Source organism: Ambystoma mexicanum, chromosome 12 (genome assembly GCF_040938575.1).
Source record: "Ambystoma mexicanum isolate Mex_15411 chromosome 12, UKY_AmexF1_1, whole genome shotgun sequence".
In the NCBI taxonomy this organism is placed as follows: Eukaryota; Metazoa; Chordata; class Amphibia; order Caudata; family Ambystomatidae; genus Ambystoma; species Ambystoma mexicanum.
The window spans coordinates 428,937,847-428,958,184 of record NC_090936.1 but is presented as its reverse complement, the minus strand read 5'-3'; the positions used below and the strand labels follow the sequence as shown (position 1 = coordinate 428,958,184).

Sequence of the window (20,338 nt, the reverse complement as noted above, 5' to 3'; positions counted from 1 at the left end):
CTAAATATGTGACTTGTTTAAAATACTCACAAAAGAGATCCACTGCTATAGAGCTCATTAACCTTCTACTTCCTGTGTAATCTTTTCTGTTTCACCTTTCATATTTGCATCTGTTTGCAGGAATGTAACAAACCACGAGAGGCGTTTGGGTTTGAACAGGCTGTTCGGGAGTACACCCTCCAGAGCTTTGGGGAAATGGCTGATAACTTCAAGTCTGACTATTTCAACATGCCAGTCCACGTATGTTCCAAGCAAACAGCTTCCTATATTTGTATCAAATCAGTTTTGGACATGTTTAATAAAATGCTACATGCCACAGAGGCCTGGGAAGTTTTTCTTCTTGTGTGTCATGTTGTCCGGCCCAAGAGCACTGTGACCAGCATTACAGAATGGTAGGTGGAAAGCTATGACACAATGTTTAGCTGAAAGATCTGCTTTCAGTCACATGGCTAAAGTAAGTAATTATTAGTTCTCAGAACTTCAGGTGGTCTTTTCTTGTAGGTCTGGTGGACTTTTTCCAAAGTACTTAAACTTTGAACTATATGCTTATGTTGTATTTATTTAATGATCAGTGATAAACTTGTTCATTTGCTGCTAGAGCCATGATGGGTTCATGGTTGAGATCTAAAAACTGCTTAAGCTCAGAATGTTTGTATTTTAAAACATTCTCTACTGTGGCTGTCTGTTGGTGGGTTTTGCAGGCAGGTGTGTCTGTCACCCTTTAACAGGCTTAGATTACTTTGTCGTCTTTGTGCTTTGCTAGCTGATGTTCTAAAGACCAGTTGTGACATAAATAAGTTTGTTATATTGGATATGCTTCTCTCCTTCCACACAGTTGCCTCCAACCTCCTCTTTGTATTTTCCTCCTTACTTGCTTCTTTCAGTACTCACACCATCCCCCTTACCCTTTCTTCTGCTTGCCCTCCATTCTCACTCCCATCTTCTCATTGCATTTCTCCTGCCCTCTGGCGTCTCACAGCTTCCTTTCTCCAACATCCTCTGTTAGGAAGGTTTTCTCTTTGAGCAACCTTTCCTCCATATTCTATGGACCCCCAAACCCTTTGCTTTTATTTTTACACTTCGTCCACTCCACTGGCCTTTTCCTCACTTGTTATGGGGAAAATGACTAGTCCTTCAGACTGTTTGTACTGGGAAACTGTTTCCCTTTTTCTTTTTACATGCTATCTGTTTTAGGTAACTTTTTCATATTGCACAATGCATCTTCCAATGCAGTGCAATGGGGATATTTTTGTACACCCTAGACCTACACTCAAAGGATTTTTGGTTACTTGTAAATGCTCCTCAATACAAGTTGGTGGCAGCAGTTACAATTTGTCCTATATTTTTAGTTGGCTCTTTTGCGTTTACAGCATTTGGCTAATAACTGTGGCTGGTGGCCTATTATTGCTGTGCCATGACGTTTTTTACTTGTTCTTTGGCCTTCATCCTGCCTTGCCAGGTTAGGCATTTCCTCTTATGGTCATGCATTTGCCAGTGAAAGCAGTGCTTTTCACATGTGGATTGGAAGTAAGTGGGTTGGGACTGGCTGGTCTCAATCCACATACTGGTTTCAGTGTGTCTGGAGTGTATGCATGAGATTGCCCCACAGTGGTCCCTGATTGGACCACTGTTGGTGCATGGGTTTTGGACAGATATTTCTATTGGTTGGGATGAGTTTCTGTGCTCACCGGAATTTAGGATAAGAGGAGTTCTGCAGCCATTCCAGAAGATCTGAAGAGGAGCCAAGTGTCCTGTGTAGCTGTGCAGACGAAGGAAGATCTGAGGACCCACCCTGAAGAGGCCTCGCAACCATTTCTAGCTGCTGTACAGTTGGAGCCCTATCTGTTTTCTGATCTCAGAAGACCCTTGCTGGTGTTTCAAACCTTTTGGACTGGTGGCACCAACCACTATCGATGTCGTCTTGTGGTCCTGCAGTTTGGAGTCTTCGGAAGTGTCCCTGGGCCAACCGGTGGGCTGACCAACTCCAGTTTGGGCCACCGCGCCAGAAGCGTCACTGTTCTGTGTTTTTGTCTGTAACTTTGGCCGTCTCCAGCTAGTCCCATAAGTAGGTGTCCTGCAAGATTTCACCATCCCAGCATCAAAGGGTCCTGGACTGGAAGGCGTTCTTTGACCACAACTACTCCAGCAATTTAACTCCCCCATAACCCTACCTGCACCCCGGTCCCCCGTCTCCCCAACAACCTGCCAAGTCTGGGGAAAAATAGAAGTACGGGTGGCAAGAAGTTGCCTTACTTACCGGTGCTCCTATCTCCTCATTTTAAAAGTTTGTGAAGAACTTTGAAAACCCTCCAAAGGATAGAAGTGTTTTTACTTGCTAGTAAACTCCTTGGACAGTCTTCTGGACTAATCTTCACATCCACAGGAACATTTCCCCAACTTTCTTCTGACTCCTAAAACTACTTGAAAACTTTGAATTTATGGGCACAACGCGTCAATCAACTTAGGGTTTGAATTTTCAAGTTAGGGTTCCTATTCCTGTGGACTGTTGGTGCAATTGTCTAATAATTTCCTTTGCTTTCATATACTGGGCAGGTCTGAATTTTATGACTTTCACTAACGTACTGTGATTGTATGTATGTTTAATATTACTATTCTGTGATAACATTACCTGCTCTATTCATTTTCCTAATGTGTTTTTGAGCCTATAATAAATGTAATATTTGTATACTTCTTGTCTAAGAGAAATCCTTGACTGCTTCATTGTGTGTACTCATTGTGGAACCCTGACCCCACTCGCCTCTCCTGAGACTTGGCCACGACCACGGTCCATACTACCTTGATTGGTTTGGTTACAGCTCCCAGAGTTCCCCTGTTCACTAGAACTAGGGCAGCCTTCTAAAATGTGCTCACCAGGCCAGAGTTTAGAAATCCATCTTAACATCCTCCCCCAGCATGCTCCTCTGCGGACTCCAAATGCCCACCACACACTGCCCGACTATGATGCTATATTTCTCCAGCATGGATTCACATGCTCATGAATATTCCCAGTCGTTGGGCATCCGCTGTAATATTAAAAGCAGTTTTACTTTAAAGTTAATAACTGCTGGTTGCTTCTACAGCCTATTGCTATCACTGAGTCATACTGCCCAAGCCAATGACATTTGTCTTCCTCAGTGCCGCCCTGGGTGGACATCTTCAGATTTTCACTGCACGTTTTGATGTTGGGAGTCCTTGGATTTCGCTCCTCGAATATCTCTATTTGTTCTATTATTGTGGAATTTCTTCGTCTTTCATCTCCAGACCCATTGCTGGTTGAGATCCATTCCATCGTCAGATCTTCTTTCTTCGGTTAAGGCTTTTTCCTTGGACTTGGGCATTCACCATGTTGCATGACAGACACCAGCATCAAGAGTCTCTTCAGGGCCTGCTCAAAGTGCAACCTGAAGAAAATCTTTGTGGATGATGGGCATGATAAATGCCTCCAATGCTTGCACTGAGAGCTGATGGGGGAGAATAAAGATTTTCCAGAATAACTTTTAGAAAAGTCTTGCTTCAATTAAAGACACAAAGGCAAGCACTATGCTTCTCTTCCTTTAATTTGATATTAACCATAGAAGCTCAGCAGCAAGATTGGAACATTTAAAGTTTCATAACATAATTAACTTGCACAGGTGCTGAAATCCTGAGATCAAAAGTTCTGAAAATTGCCCAAAGTATATTGGGCTCCTTAGTGCAAAACAGTTTCCCATAGGTCCTTGGGACAGTGAATAAATGGTCACGGAACATGTGACCCTTAACAGCCAATGTAGTGCAGTTAGCCCTTTCAAATAGCAGTAGTCCTTGTACCACTTCCTCTTTCGGTGCTGCAAACTATGGTAACCATAAGTAACCAAACGTGTGATGCAGGACTGCTTGGCAGCTGCTGCCACTGTGTTGAAACTCATCTCCATTCAAGAGGGCTTGTCTGACGTCTCTGCTGGAAATGAGAAACATCAAAGGGTTACTGGGTGTGAAGAATAACCCTATACAGATGTGCGGGAGGGAAAGAAATTAGCAAAAATGATCAATACTTTACATTCTTTGCAAAAAAATAATAATCTTTATGGAGTATTAGGTTCAATACCCATACACCCTTCCCTTTTTCTATGCCATTTAATTTCTTTAGTCGGGCGGCATAATGCTCGCCTCTGTGTCTTTAATAGAATCAAGACTTTTCTTAAATTTGTTCTGGAAAATCTTTATTCGATGTCAAGACCGGAGGCTCCCATTATGCCAGTTTAAAGCTTACTTACTACTATGGTAGCCAGTTGCTCCACTGGTTTCAGGTAAAACTGCTTAAAAAAACCACTCTCCTGCCCAATCGGCCATTGTTATGATGTCCTCTAGTCGGACTCCTAACGGAAAGGCTTTGGACGCAATAGCGCCCCTCACTGAGTGGGTGCCAAACTGGGTGATATTGATCCTAGCCTGTGCGAGTGTCCAGCATACCCAGCGAGCTAGGGTAGGAGTGGAGACCGCTTTGTGTGAGTATTTGCGGAGTGCTATCAGCATCTGACCTCTATTGTTGACCATGAGAGAGGAAGTTACTTCGTACGAGAACTAGCTCTGTTTGCACCTGACGGGCCTTTGTTAGGGCACTCGCTATCATAGTGAAGGGGGGTAAAAGCGTAAGAGATACCTCCCCTCCCCCCGGTCCACTTCTGAAGAAAGGCATCTGTCGCTGTGGCTTCTGGGTCCGACTTCCAGCTGAAGAATACTGGCAACTGAGCGTTGAGGCGAGAAGCAAATAGGTGACTGATTAGAGGGCCCCATATTTGCTGTAAGCGAAGAAAGATCTCTCTGGTGAGTTTTCAGTTGCTGTAGTCTAACGAATGGGCTGAATGCCAATCCGCTACTTCATTCTTCAGTCCGGGGAGATGAATCCTGTCAAGGATATCTGGTTCTTTAGACAGAAGTGCCAGAAGTCCTTGGCTAATTCTGCCAGAGGCTTTGACCTGGTGCCACCCAGATGATTGATGTGTCTCGCGGCAGAGATGTTGTCCATCTAGAGTAATATACAACTCACTTTGCCTCTGGCTAAGGAGCGCACTGCGAAGGAGCCCGCGAGCAGCTCCAGGCAATTAATGTGCATCTCCAGCTCCTGGGGGGGGCACTTTACCCCTGTGGCTACCGGACCGCACCTCGCTCCCCATCCTGAGCGGCTTGCGTCTGATTCTATTACTATGTCTGGCGTTGATCCAAAAGATTGCTCTGCCGTTCCAGCATCCATATGCGTGAGCCGGCAGTTGAGCACCCTCCTTTCCTCAGGTGAGAGAGCTAGATGCTGCAAGAGAGGCTGCATCTCAGATGCTGGCCTTTCAGCCTCTGCAGCTCGCTGTAATACAGTGGCCCGGGAAAAATGGGCTGAATGGATGATTACAGCAGACCGATCACTCTCGCCAACTCCCGAAGGGCAATGATGTCTTTCTGCAAAAGCCTGCAAATTTCGGGGCGAGTAGTGTACCTTGGATGTCGGTAGATGGAGCGGACAACTCAGGGTGTCCACTATGAAGCCCGGGAATTCCAGGCTCTTCGAGGGCACTAGGACTGACTTTCCAGTTTATTAGGAACACTAGGTCGTGAAACAAATCTATGGCAATTTTAGTCTGGTGGTCCCTTCCCATGCATCTCCAGTAGGAGGACGCATTACCAACTTCACCCAAGCTTGGGAAGGGATCACATCAGACAGATGGGTGCTGTCCAGTGTCTGCAGGATACTGCATAGAACTGCTCGAGCGTCCCCGAAACCACCCCCCACGACAAAAAGTACATTCCTTGGACCACCAGAAGATCCTCCTCGAGGAGATCGTCAATTTTCTAGAAAAGGACGCGATAGAACTCGTCCTGGGCAAACAGGTAAACAAAGGTATTGACCTCACCAGGGCTGTAAACCCCAGAATCGAAAATTGTTCAGGGCAGCCCAATCAGACCCGCTTTACATAAAGGGGCAACTAAAACCGGACTCGCTTGTAGTAACTAATACCTTCTTCTGAGGCTCCCCCCGACAAAGGGAGCAAGAAGATCTACGGATTGGGAAGGACAGTAGCCTCTACTTCTGCCTACCAGGCAAGGATTGCCAACTCACCACTTGCTGCACTTATAGACTCCGCACTGGAACCTTTAAAGGGCCAGTTGGCACAGGTTGCGTTGGAGGGGAGAGCCGTGTCCGGTTGCATCCTTAAGGTAGCCTTTGATGCCGCGGATAACGCCGGCAGGCTAATAGCAGAGAGCACTGTCATTAAGAGGCATGCTTGGTTAAGACAGTCAGGGTGTAAACCCGAGACACAAGCATCCTTAATCGACATGCCGGTGGAGCCTAATCTACTGTTTGGCAAGGCGGTAGAGGATGCATTGAAAAATGCCAAAGACGAGTATGAGACTCTGAAATCCCTGGGACAGTTGACCAACAAGCCCCCTAATCAAAGAGAGCCGCCAAAACTCACAAAAAGGCTCCAACTATTCTCAGGGGTAGGGTACATCATGGGCTAATAACCAGCAGTCTACCCAAAGTTATAACAGGGGAAACAAGAGGGGCCGTGGTAAGGGAAGAGGCAGCCCCAGCAGAGGCGGCACGCCTCTCGCAAAACAGTGACGCCGAGATCAGGGTCCCTTCCCATGCATCTCCAGTAGGAGGACGCATTACCAACTTCACCCAAGCTTGGGAAGGGATCACATCAGACAGATGGGTGCTGTCCAGTGTCTGCAGGATACTGCATAGAACTGCTCGAGCGTCCCCGAAACCACCCCCCACGACAAAAAGTACATTCCTTGGACCACCAGAAGATCCTCCTCGAGGAGATCGTCAATTTTCTAGAAAAGGACGCGATAGAACTCGTCCTGGGCAAACAGGTAAACAAAGGTATTTATTCTACTTACTTCCTTGTGCCAAAAAAAGATTTAACAATGGGCCCAGTCTTAGACTTACACCCTGCAAACAAGTATGTCAAGCCCCAAAAGCTTCGCATGACTACTCTCCAAGAGGTAATCCCCCTCCTAAAAAAGGGGATTAGATGGCAACATTGGACATTAAAGATGCCTATTTTCATATTTGCATGTTCCCAGTGCACAGAAGATTCTTGCGCTTCAAGGTGGACGGTCAGCACTACCAGTTCAAGGTGCTGCCCTTCGGTATAGCCTCTGCTCCAAGGGTATTCACCAAGGTTCTGGCGGTGGTGGTGGCACACCTACGCAGGGAGGCAATCCCAGTGTACCCCTACCTGGACGACTGGCTCATCACAGGGGAGACCCCAGCAATTTGCAGTTTAAACATTCAAAGAATGATCTACCTCCTCTTTGAATTGGGTTTCTCCATGAACTAGAATAAATCAAGCCTGGTGCCAAGCACCTCCAAACAATTCCTAGGAGCTGTACTAAACACTCAAGAGGGGTTGGCCTTTCCATCAGAGGAAAGAATTCAGAATATACTACTGCAGATTCCTCAATATCAGTCAGGTCGCCAGATAACGGTGCGCAAAGTGATGCGTTTGCTAGGCATGATGGCGTCATGTATTTACCTGGTCCCGCACGCGCGCCTGCGCATGCGTCCCATGCAAGAATGGTGGCGAAACAGTGGTCTCAGGCAAGTGGTCAGTGGGACCATCTAGTGGTCGTTTCGCCAACACTGGTACTAAGTCTTCACTGGTGGACAAGAGAGAACCTGTCAAAGGGGAAACCCTTTTACGATCCAGAAGTACAGGCTGTAGTCACTACAGATGCATCCCTGTCAGGGTGGGAAGCAAACCTCCTTCACCACACAGCTCAGGGTCTCTGGTCTCACAAAGTGGCCAAGAATCATATCAACCTCCTAGAGCTTCTGGCAGTATTCAGAGCGCTTTGAGCGTTCGAGCCCCACCTGGTAAACCTGTCAGTGCAGATCTTAACAGACGGCACAACAGCAATGTTCTACATAAACAAGCAGGGAGGGACTCGTTCGCCAAATCTGTCCAAGCTTGCCCAACAAATTTGGATATGGGTACTCAGATGGAACATTTACCTGTCATCTCAACATGTTCCAGGGGATCTCAATTCTATAGCAGACGCCTTGAGCAGAGATCCTCTCCCAAGAGAACACGAGTGGTCTCTACACAGAGAAGTTGCATAAGACATCTTCTCACAGTGGGGTTTCCCCACTATAGACCTATTCGCCGCAAGCGAAAACAGACAATGGCCAGACTTCGCGTCCAGGTTTCCCCAGCCAGGCTCCATGGGGAACGCCCTGTGGACGAACTGGTCAGGGAGGTTTGCTTACACTTTTTCACCCACTCCTCTGATGAGGAAGGTGGTCAACAAGATGCACAGGGAATTGATGACGCTCATCCTAGTTGCTCCCATGTGGGCGAGACAACCGTGGTTCCCACACCTGCACAGGCTAGCAACGTGTGAACCAATCAGACTCCCGTGCTGGTAAAACCTACTATCCCAGCACCAAGGTCAAACAATGCATCCTCAACCCAGCTCAATGAACTTTCCAGCATGGCTCCTGAAGTCAGAGTTTGGACACCTCAACTTACCACAGAGGTGCATGGACATCCTAAAGGAATCTAGGAAGCCCAACACAAGGTACTGTTATTTTGACAAATGGAAAAGATTTGTTATCTGGTGCCAGAATAAGCAAATCAACCCAGTTGATTGCCCTCCTTCCACTATTGTCACCTACATGCTCCACCTGCTGGACACAGGGTTGGTATTTAATTCACTAAAGGTACACCTGGCAGCTCTGTCAGCATACACCACCTCCCATAACAAGGTATCGTGGTGGAAAGTACCAGTGGTTAAAGCCTTCATGGAAGGGGTAAAGAGACTCCACCCTCCAATTTCTAACCCACCACCAGGATGGGACCTTAATGTGGTGCTGGCTAAACTCATGGGCCCCCCATTCGAGCCCATGCATAAAAGCATTCTCAAACACCTGACATATAAAACTGCCTTCTTAGTAGCCATTACATCGATAAGAAGGGTCAGTGAAATTCAGGCTCTGTCAGTGCAGGATCCTTTCTTTACTGTTCATAAAGATAAACTGGTTTTACGAACACACCCTAGGTTCTCACCTAAGTTTATTTCTAAATTCCATGTAGACCAGTCCATTGAGCTTCCGGCTTTCTTCCAAGAACCCCAAAGCTCAGCTGAGGTGAAACTACACACCCTAGATGTGCGTAGGGCGGCCCTATACTATGTAGACAAGACCAGGCCGCTAAGAAAAACAGACCAACTGTTTGTCTCCGTACCTACAGGCAAAGAGGGAGATTGCGTCTCTAAAGGTGCCATCTCTAAGTGGATTATAAATTGTATCCAGCTGTGTTACTCCCTTTCTGAAAAAAACGTTGCCTTTCACGTCAAGAGCCTACTCTACAAGAGGAATTGGGGCCACTCTGGCTTTCATTGCAAATGTGCCCCTTGACACCATTTGCAAAGCAGCTACTTGGAGCTCTATTCACACTTTTACTCAGCACTGCTGCATTGACACTCATTGCAAGACAGATACTCAAGTGGGACAAGCGGCTCTCAGACATTTGCTCATGACCCTTCTCACATCCCACCTCCTTCTTCTAACACTGCTTGCTAATCTATGCACAGCATGTGATCTAAGCAGATTCCACAAGCCTCAGAAGGGATACATTACTCACCGTAATCGTATTTCTGATGCTTAGATCTGCTTAGATACACATGCGACCCACCCTTCCTCCCCTCTGAGAGAAGGCGCATGGATGCTTGTAGTCTTATCTTTCTAGCTATCTGCTTGGATAATCTGTACTCCCGCTACTCCTCATGCTACCTCGTGTCAGAAAAAATACAATCTGAGCGTCCTAGACGTGTGAGGGATCATGGGTACAGTGGACGTCACACTAGGGATAGTATTATTGGCACGCCCTGTGTCGACGCCCATTTTTGAGTTTCGAAAAACAAACTAATACTCCGCAGCTTCCACCAGATGTCGGCCTATGCACAGCATGTGAATCTAAGCAGATACAAGCATCAGAAATACGATTACTGTGAGTAATGTATCCCATATATTTTTCAGAATAGTGCAACACACATTCAAGGTAAATAACAACTTTTGTAACTCTGCACTCTCAGATTTACAGTTACCAACCAACTTCTTGGTGGTCTAGGTGCTTGCTGTACGCAGGGTGAGATGTGGTTCAGTTGCAGGCGATGTCAAAGTTCCAGAGGAAGACTATTCAAACAAGCAAGTATTCCACTTTAAAGTTAGTTGAGGGTCCAGGGACTTCACAGCAGACACCATAGGAGGATTCCACAGTGGGCCTGGGTGAACTAGAGGAGTGGCCTCCCAATCACAGAAAATACCCCAAAGCAATACAGAAATCACAAAGGCTCATGGTAGGTCAAATAACCCAGCCAACACAGCACCTCAGCACAGACGAAGAGTTGCAGCAGGAAGAATTCAGGATCTGCAGCCAAAAACCTGGTCAATGGTTTCCTTTGTCAAGAAGATGGAAGACAGGACTTTGGGAGGACTTTTGCAGCAGGGAATCAAAGGAGACGGCAAGAGTTGCGGCTGGATGCCACTCTGTGGATACTGGTCAGATTCTCGTCGTTGGCCAGGTCAGCACTCTGGTGAGGGAACCTTTTGGACCTGAATCGTGCCTCTGAAGATCCAGCAGGATGTCCACGAAGTTTCGGCGAGATTCGGAATTCGGAAGACAGTGCACCGCCTAATTGCTCGAGGTTGCAGGGTTTTGTTGATTGGAAGGGGCTCCTGTAGAGGGTGAGTCAAGTACCCCCACTCAAAGCTCCGCCGCCATGATGCCTATATGTTGGGAACCAGAGTGTGAGACACGTGCAGTACCAGTGAGAGTACATATACCGAAAAGAATCCTGGAAGTAAGATGCCCATTGAGAGCCATATATGCACTCCTGACAATATGATGGCCATTTGAATGAAATACCAGAAGTGTGAAAAAACAAGCGAAAGAGAAGATTGATGATGTCATGCGAAGCAGAGCTGACGTATCCAGAGTAGGGACAAGAGGCTGAAGAATGTAAGTATTCTGTGAAGATCTAAGGAGGAGGTGTATGAGCAACATTTCGGGCTCGCGATGAAGATGCTCATGCTACAGAAACGATGAAGAAAACGTAATTTTACAATTGTACAGATGCAGTAACGCAAGTAGACAAAGTATTCTTAAAGGCTGGCTATGTAGTGAATAGATTGTGGCAATGCGCCAACGTATATGCATAAGAATGTATAGACCATGGCTGTTCCACAATGCACTTTAGCAGAGTTTGGCCCCAGTAAATAAGACAGGCTTTTTCAGTGTGGCGCAGTTGGAAAAAAACTTGATACCGGAGGTAGATTCAAGAAGAGCTTGGCTGGCCCAGTACCAGGAAGTAAAGGCCACCGTGAGCTTGGATGTTCATTCAGCAGCTACAAAACGTGTGAAAATAAACTCCAGTTTGAGTTGAGGAGCAAGAACATTGAAGATGTCAGAGGTTCTTCCTTTAATAGTATTTTAAATACTGAAAAGCTCTAAAACATGGTCTCTAGTCATGTGGATGGATGAAAATAGATACCGCGTTAAGCTGTATTGAAACCAGGAGACAGATAATGCCTCTACTCCCTTTTATTCTCAGGCAGAGAGGTCATTTCCAAGGCCAATGATCCAAGGGCTAATTGACTGGCAGACAGCAAAATGATGATAGATGACATGCTAATGAGGTTGGAAGCTTTGGTTATGACAAGCCCACTAGCACCTGGGTGCCAGCCTGCGTGCTGCTAGCATGTGTGGAATGGTACAGAGGCGTCTAAGGGTGCCAACCAATTGTAGGGGGACATGTAATAAAGAGCCCTATAGGTTGTAAAACCAATGGGACATTGTGTATTTGATGACGTTCGTAGTGACTTGCACTAGAGGAGGGCTTAGTTGCCCCACCTGATGTTAGAGACCCAGTCACCTTCCCAACAAGTATGGAACGTATACCTAGATGTTCCCGTTAAGCCAATCACTTCCCCAAGTAGGTTTTTCTAGTTTGCCTAGATTGATGTCAATGATGACACATTTTTTTTACAATAAATGTATTTTTTATGAAATTCATTGAGTGAGAAGATCGAGGATGTTCGTTCTAACTCTCTGTTTTAGATAATTTATTTTAAAACAGACATACTTTGCTAACTTCCTGAGTCAGTCTGTTTATTGATGTTTGAGTATATTCTGCATCTCTATCCATCTCAAAGTATTGCTACTTCGTCTTAAAGGGCCTAGTGAAGGGTACACAGGTTCACTCTGGTTACACAGCAGGCTCTTCAGTTTTGGTTCCAGTGGCTGACTACCCCTTCAGCTTCCAGGATCGGTCTGTTATGCAGGAACCAAGCCAATCAAACAGCCTTGCATCATTCAAACTTCAAGGGGGCTCTGGCGGGGCGGGGGGGGGGGGGGTGGGAATCCTTTCAGGACAGCCAGCCTTACCAGTTTGAACTGGATTCTCAGTCAGGCTGGAAGACAAGGACTGCAGAGTTTTGGCTGTTCCCTCGTTTCTTGCTTTCACAGACACTGGAGTCGGGGGTGGGGGGGGGGATCCACAGGAATCCCACTGAATATAAAAATCGCACAAATAAATGTTCCTCCCCGGAATGTCAGGAGAAAGGACAAGGAATGCTGAAATTGTAAAAAAAAAAGGGGCCCTTTTGATAAAATGAGCACCCATGGGTGCCTTTAATGGGGCTGTGCATACAGCCTGCTGTAAAGGTGCACCAAATTAATAAGTTTGCTGCCACCTGCTATTAAAGTTAAGTTTGTACTTGTAACCTAAATGTTACATTTAAAATGAGAAAGGGGATACACAATATGGTCCCAGCAGCACTCCACATAGGTGGGGGGGTGCTGGTCTCGCCTAATAAAATGTAAAAGGGATCCACAGATCCTTTCTACCCTTGGGAACAGTAGTTCTCACAAGGTTAGCCAGAGAAAGTGAAAAGGGGAGCTCCTAAGGCAAACATGCAACAATAGGCACTGACTGCCAAAAAGTTGTCAAAGGGGATAACTTTTAAAAGGCACCATGGAGAGTCTTAAAATGTACACCCATAAAAAGAGTAAAAGACTGCGAGTGTGGAAAAAGGTTCCCACTCACCGAGTTATAGGGAAAAATTATTGATCAGTCCATCAAAAGGTTCTAGGGTTGACACAGGTCGGAAAGATTTATCATTGATATGAAAATCTCACCTAACACACTTCCTTAGGGAAGAGAACTTGTTTTTTAGAAGTCCCACACTCCAATTTTATCTGTCAACGGCTCTCGAGGCGGCAGGGTTCACTGCCACGACTTGGCTGCCTCATCGCAAGAAAATCGTTGCACGTTGACGAACACTGCCGACAAGTTGCCTGCCGTCAACGGGTAGAGCACCATCCATGAGCAGTCACTCGAAGAGTCACGTTCATGTTAGTTTCCCATCATCGAAACTCAAGTCTCCTTTAGAGTTTACGACCAAGTCATCGTCACCGGACCCTCGACTGAAACCTTCATCTACCACCTTGTCGACAGCTCCTGCGTCTGTCTCATCGATGGCTTCGACTACACTTACGACTGGTCCCTCAGCAGCCTCGTACACTACTTTGTTGATGACTAAATTAAACGTCTAAAAGGTTGCTCTACCTCCAAGGCTGCCCCATCCAGCCCTTTTCCATCTCGTTGACAACCCCACAGGCTCCAGTCATCACCTCCTTCCCAAGGAGTGCAATTGTGGTCAAGGAGATGCCGCCTGTGGTGTGTAACCTCATGGATAAGTGGAGAGGTAATTGGTCACAGGAACCTGTTGGCGTTACTGTCCTAGACACTATGTCCAGGAAAACCTCCTCAGAAACAAAGTAATCCAAGACATTAGTCTGTTCACCTCTAGACCATGTATGATGAGGTGGGTCATCACCCAAAATGTTACCATTTACAATACATAAACCCCATGCATCCATCAATGCGTGCCATTTGTTTGCGTGCTTCACATCATCTTTCTCACATGTTCTTTTTAGAGCATAATGACGATACACCAGGGCATTCAGATCACCACAAAACATAAGTGTTGGAATTTCTATGTAATTGCCAGTTGTATACAATATTTTTCATTTCGTCAAAGGACAGTCTGTGATACTTTGGCCGGATTCCAGCACAGATGTAGAATCAATGTAAAGTCCAAAGTGGGATACGTTGACTTATCCCAAGCGATCTCTATTGCCTGGACAAAGGCACTCAGCTGAGCATGCTTTGCGGGCAAGATACACAAGTCATTACTTATACCGATCAATAGACTGGATGCTGGGTGAGCTTTGTCTGCTTTGTAAGCAAGGTTTAGGAGACACATGACACAGTCATATGTTGCAACATCCAACAGCTAAATCTCCTGAAGGCAAAAAAAGTCTGTGTCTAGGAGGTGAACGTTCTTCAGAAAACAGGCTGCATATCCCCTGCAGTTCCAAGAAATTAATTTGAAATCTTTTGAAACTCTGTCATTGATGTTAATTGATGGCTATTCATTTTGATGACCGCCCAGAGTGGCTGCCAACCTGCTCTAATTTGTGTTTTCTCTTAGGCGATTCAGATTGTGAGGTCGTTAATCTGTCTTTTTTTAGGGCCTTATCTGGAAAACATTGCATTTGTAGTTTCGGATCAGAGCACACCCCCGGCTCGTGCTGGTTAATGTAGGATGGCTGGGGTTTGCTCCTGTCAATGTAGGAGTTGTAACTGAGATGTTAAGCCCGCAGGCTTTGAAGTGATCTGATGCCGCAAGGACCTGCTCCTTCACCAATCTACAATAGAAATACAAAATCACTTTACCCATGAGATGGTCATTCCAGAATTCCTCTTGGGTAATGTCGTTTGAGGTAATATGTGACAATGTGTGTACCATATTTTATAAACGAAGGACATTAGGCCTGTTTAGAATATTTTCCTGGTCAAGTGGCAGTTTCCAAAGAATTAGCAAATTGCTGTTGGTGGTCATGCAGCACAGCTCACCACTTAGACCCTGATCGTTTTTAGGCGTTTGTTGACTTAATAATTTACTTCGTTCCTCAACTGTTTTATATGGGTGGTCTGTGGAATTTAGTGGTTTGGACCAAGTGACGGCCAATTGATTGCTTGTACAGGTTGCAGTATCTTTATGCACGTAGCTCACACAATCTGCCCATATTTGTCAGAGTGGCCACCCCTGTCTGAGTTGCTGCACACATGTCTGCTCTGTAGCTTGTGGCAGTGCAAGGCGGCTCTACGTGGTGGCACTCCTCGGTGTTGGCCAAAACAATGACTTCTGTATCTTTCTCGAGTTTCACAGGAATCTTGTGTTAGAATTGAAGCTGTCTTCACCACCACCCTGGTGATAGTCATGTTGGTTTACTATTGCCGCCTGCATGAGCTCAGGAGGAGAGGGGGCGCAAAGATTTTCTAGAACCCATAAATTTGCTTTTCTGTTCAGCTTTCTTGTTATACTGTCACTGTTTCTGCCGAGTGTTGTCAGCTCCTGCCTTTGCCATCTTTGCCTTTCCTTATTTAGTTTATTTAAAGATCGGGAAATTGAATTCCTGCACCAGGCTTTAGTCCGCATCCTCGGTCACAACCACAACCAGACCTCTCTTCGCTCTGCCATCAATTCCTCTGCTGTCTGCACCAAACTAAGGTGCAGCGGTGACGACTTAATAATAAATGACTGGCGTTCCTCAAAGAGGCTCAAGGTCACTAGTGGTAGAGGGTTCGCATGCAGTCTGTCTTCATTGTACAGACCCTTCCGCAACACTGCCTCATCGTCAGTAAGTGAGTTGACATCAGTTTGGACTGCAGCGTCTTCTGTGCCCCCATTGTTTGTCCGTTAATATTTCCTTTCAAAAAACCTTCCACATAAACAAATGTAACAGTCAGGTCGTTCAGCAGGCTTGATTGGGTGCGCAGGACATTGCCCACAATTTCCTGATAATTGAGTAGCGCAGTCAAGGTGGCATTTATGATATTACAAGGATCGGCATCCACCACCTGCCCAGCCATTTTACACATCCCCGCTATAGGGTTAGATTTAGAGGTTTCATGACCGCTACTACAATGTCAAGGGCCCAAACTGATTTCACCTGGGGCCTGATGCCATCGCGTGCTTGCGAATGAGATTGGAATCGTAGGAGCCAGAAGTAGTAAACAATTTGCCTTATCTGTTCCAACTCCAGACACAACCGCACCCACAGCTCTGCTCTCTATGGCTGCGTTGATCCTAGTGCATGCATCTGAACGCAACACTGGATCTTGCGTGGATGTAGCTGAGGGGTTAGAGGATTCCTATGCCAGGTTAGGTGCAGGGTTTCCCTGGGGACTGGTCGGAAGAGCTATTTGGCCGACATCACTCTTTTCACCCTATGTAGCCTTTGTTTTGACTGCAAGGACCTGATCACAACGTGAAACTATTTCCAGGTCTGTGGTTTCCTTGAGAATGTCTCTACTTACAGAAAGGAAGTCCAACAATGAGTCATTAGTATTGTCGTGCATCACTATTGCGCAAGGCGATTGCTCACCTGTTACTCCATGCAGTCTTGACTCATTTGTCACACTATGTTTATCTTGCTAAGTGTCACCAAACAAAAAACCTCCATAGGATTGGAATGCACAGGTATAATGGGCAGAGCCGATTTAGGCACAGTATTGGGAGAGGCAAGACCTTTCGGGATTGATGGGTGAAAGTACACAGTCCCGTTGAGGGGGGTGGGGGGGCAAAGGGTAGGGAGTGAAGCAAAGGCTAGCACCGCAAAAGAAAGTTAATGCATTTAGGGCAGGAAAATGCTTAGTGTTCATGAAAACAGACTGGTTTACCCTGCCTTCTACCAGTATGATCTAAGCCCTCGTAAGGGGGCTTGGAAGAGGGTTTTTTCCCCATTAACAGACCCTTCGCCGCTCGTCCATTACTTGCAAATCCACATGGGGTGAGTGACCAAGAGGCCCCCCTTGGCTTCACAGACCATACTTTTTTATGTCGGGATGCGAATAAGTGATGGCAGGGGACTCGGTCTGAATCTCTCAAGGATAATCAAGGAATAGCAGAACGGGAACAGAGCAACACGTTTCAATAAGTACTTCAATAATGGTTACTTGGGAACTTGATCAAAGTTGAGTAAACAAAGTCCAATACAACCCCAAAGGATGTAACGAGTTGGGCGTGTTGACTATTGCAGCCAAGAAGAAACAAAACAAAAAAGTAGGAAGAAATGTACCTTGTGGTAGACTAGATCTTCCGGTGTATCAGCGGGGATACCGATCTTCACAAAGGGATTACCAGCACTTTTTTTGATGGATGTTGCTACGAGCTGTCAGGTAGGAGGATTGCAAGGTTCAAAAGACTTGGGGTCGCTGTCTGGCGTCTCGCAGCAGGGCTTTCCGCAGATTTACAGCAGAGTTCAGGTGAAAAGTCTTTCGGCAGCTCACCCCTTGCGACCACTGCAGACCACTCTCTGCCACACTCCGCTATGCACGACGAGTGATGTTACATAATTGTAGCGGGCTGTGCAAGCAGCGGGCTCCTCCTCCGACACAGATGAAACTGCTGAGAGACTGTAAAACTGTTTTTCACCAGAGTTTCTCAACCGCACATAGCAGACCACTCTCTGCCACTCTCCGCACACTTTTTCTACACTCACTTATTCTTTTACTGTAACCTTGGGAACCCTTTTCAATTCTTTTTGGTACTTCTTAATGGAGTTATGCTTTTCTCCATGTTTTCTGGCAACTACATTTTATTATTGCAGCACACAGCACTTTCTGTGTAGTGTTGCTGAGAGCGCCTTGTGCTTTCGTTTTTACTTTACCTTTAACACAAGTTTCCAGGCCAGTGGGCAAACCCTTTTGACCCTCCTGTATTTTATTTTGAGAGATCAGCATACCCCACCTTGTGCAGTGCTAGGGGTAACATTGTCCCACTTTTCTCACTTTCCAATACTTTTCTAAGCCCTGTTCATGAGGACGACTTCTTACTTGAGCCTATTTCTACCTGCCTTGGTGGGGGAGGTCCTGATGAGTCTTTTGTCTTTGGCGGTTTCCCTTGGACAGCCCGCCAATGCACTCTTGAGTGCCTGAAAGGACAGGAAGTGGGGAGGTGACCGAAACTCTCCGTGTCTTTGTCCTGCAGTGTGTCTGTCTGGAACTAGTTTGTGCCACCCCCCAAGTTTGAATAAATTCATGTTTGGTGGGCTCAGCGAGTTTTCCTGCATAAAACACAAGGGACCTGAGCAGAAACTCAGTTGACTACTGCAACTGAAGACCCGACTAAGAAGGATGTCCGCAGCCACCTCCAGCAACTGCCAGAGCCGTCTGAATAACCGCTGCAGTCCAGACCTCAACTTCTGTGTGACATGGACGCCCCGAAGCACACCCCTCCCTTACCCCCTTGGACTGGTGGGCTTAACTAGTTCAAGACTAAATGCATTTTGCGCTCTCCCTGGAAGAGTTGCAACCTCCACGGCTCACAATTCACCAATACCCGTGATACTATGCTATTTTGCGGCGTAGCATCAACCGAAGTGTGGTTTTGTCCAAAACTTTGCAGGCATCCTACTGGAACCCCAGAGACTGGATCCCGCTCCTGAAAATCCCCTCAGCTGAGACGGGGACCGAGAACCAGAGAGAAGTCTACTGCATGACAAACGGTCCTTCAACCGAGCCTTTAAAAAAAGGGGCCAACGAGCCAGTACTGCGTAGATCTTCTGCTGGGCATACAACTACTTGAGAGCAACCACCAGTTCCATTGCAAGTCCTTTTCTTCAGTTGCCAAGATTATGAAACCCAAACCTTGGTCTGCTGTCACCTCTGCTTGGGGACTATCCTGCTGCACAAGCTTCTTCACTGATAAGGTACTGTTCAGCCCCTGATACTTACCTGGGGCCTGCTTTGTGGTTCCTGTGCTTCAAAGGTTGCAGTTAAGCTGTTACTTGCATCCCCTCCTAGGCCTGACAACCCTTTGTGCTCTCTACCAAAGAGATCATCTGCTACTTACCTGTAAACTTGAAGATCTCTTCATGGTCACTGCCTTTGTTGCTACTTACCTGCTTTCCCTTCCTTTGCCCCTGGTCACTGAGACTCACTTAGAGTAGGGCTGGACTTCTTAAGATTTGGTTAAGCAGGGTTTAACTAAAGTATACAAGTTGTTTTACAATTGAAATACCTGGTTGAGCAGTTTCTACCACTTTTGTGTTACTTTAAAGTGTTCTAAAGTATCGGTTACCCTTTTGATATTATATATTTATATATTGTGTTTAATGCTATTGTGTGATAGTCCTTGCCTTACTTAAGTTACAATCTTAAGTGTATATAAATTTAATACATATATATTTGTATATAGCTGTTAGTGTGTAAGTTTCTCCTTGATCTAAGTTTGTCGGAGTACTGTGTGCCCCACTACATTCCTCATCCCTCCTAGACGAAGCCTGGCTGCACAGCCATTGCTGCCAAACCTTTGGGTAGTTCAGGCTAAACCCAAGGGCTGTCCCCCTGTTAATCAAAGGTGGGCTTTCTATAGGCTTGTCACAGACAGGACTTTGGTAAAATCCCCTAACAATAACCATGTTATTCTCACAGTTGGGGTCTTTCGAGTCCCTCATTCCAACACGCTTGATGCTAATAATCCAGTAGTTGTGGTCTGTCATGGCTTCCCTTGTCCATTCAGGGTGCTGCTCAGAAATCAGTTCCTGGGACCAACTGCATAAAATGGGGTTGAATGGTTCAGGGGTTCCCCTTATTTTAGGAGTTTCCAAGAAGGGGGTATGGGCCTTGCTTAGCCACCTGTAATAAATCCCTTCTAACCCACCCGAACATGGTGGGATGGCTCAGAAAATCTTTGCTGCACCGAAGTTGAACTTATACATTTTTCCCTCCTAGAAATTAACTTTTACAAATGGGGTTGTTCTGTCCTCAGGGTACCGGGTCCTCTGGGGATCGATGGCAGCACACTTACGTTCTGTGCCATTGTCCCTCGGCACAGCATCACTTAGCAGTCATTGGCCCCTTGCTCTTTAGCTTGGTCAACCCTTATCCAGAGATTAAAGCAGGGGACTTGGCCACCTCTCCTTAAGGTTGAAATTATGTTTAGTCCAGTTGGTGATGATTAAGTGCATCTGTTTTAATGGGGAATATTGTGATTGCTGTGTTGTAGTGTATGCATTCTATGAGAAAGTGTGATGAGCTGGGCATAGATTAGTGGGGAAACGATTTGGATAAGGGCAACATAATCGCCCTCTTTCAGATTTCCAACAAAATTGATGCCACTACTTTCTGAAACCAGGCTGTTGATGGAGTCCTGATTTCCAGGTTTTGGAAGTTGACAAATTACTTCCCTTTTCCAGCGTTTGCCAAAAAATAGGGAATTTAGTTG

At 46.1% G+C, this 20,338-nt stretch overlaps 1 protein-coding gene across 8 annotated transcripts in view; it reads left to right on the top strand.

Moving 5' to 3' along the window:
• The window catches only part of KDM5A (lysine demethylase 5A), a 1,841,472-nt gene that overhangs the window by 490,816 nt on the left and 1,330,318 nt on the right, over positions 1–20,338 (top strand). For all 8 annotated transcript variants that reach the window (XR_011281783.1, XM_069628595.1, XM_069628593.1 and 5 more), the window contains one exon: positions 121–240. Coding sequence is in view for 7 of the 8 variants with exons in the window: in XM_069628595.1 (XP_069484696.1) it covers positions 121–240 (120 nt within the window). In the remaining variant the exon portion in view is untranslated. The remainder of the gene's footprint in view (positions 1–120; positions 241–20,338) is intronic.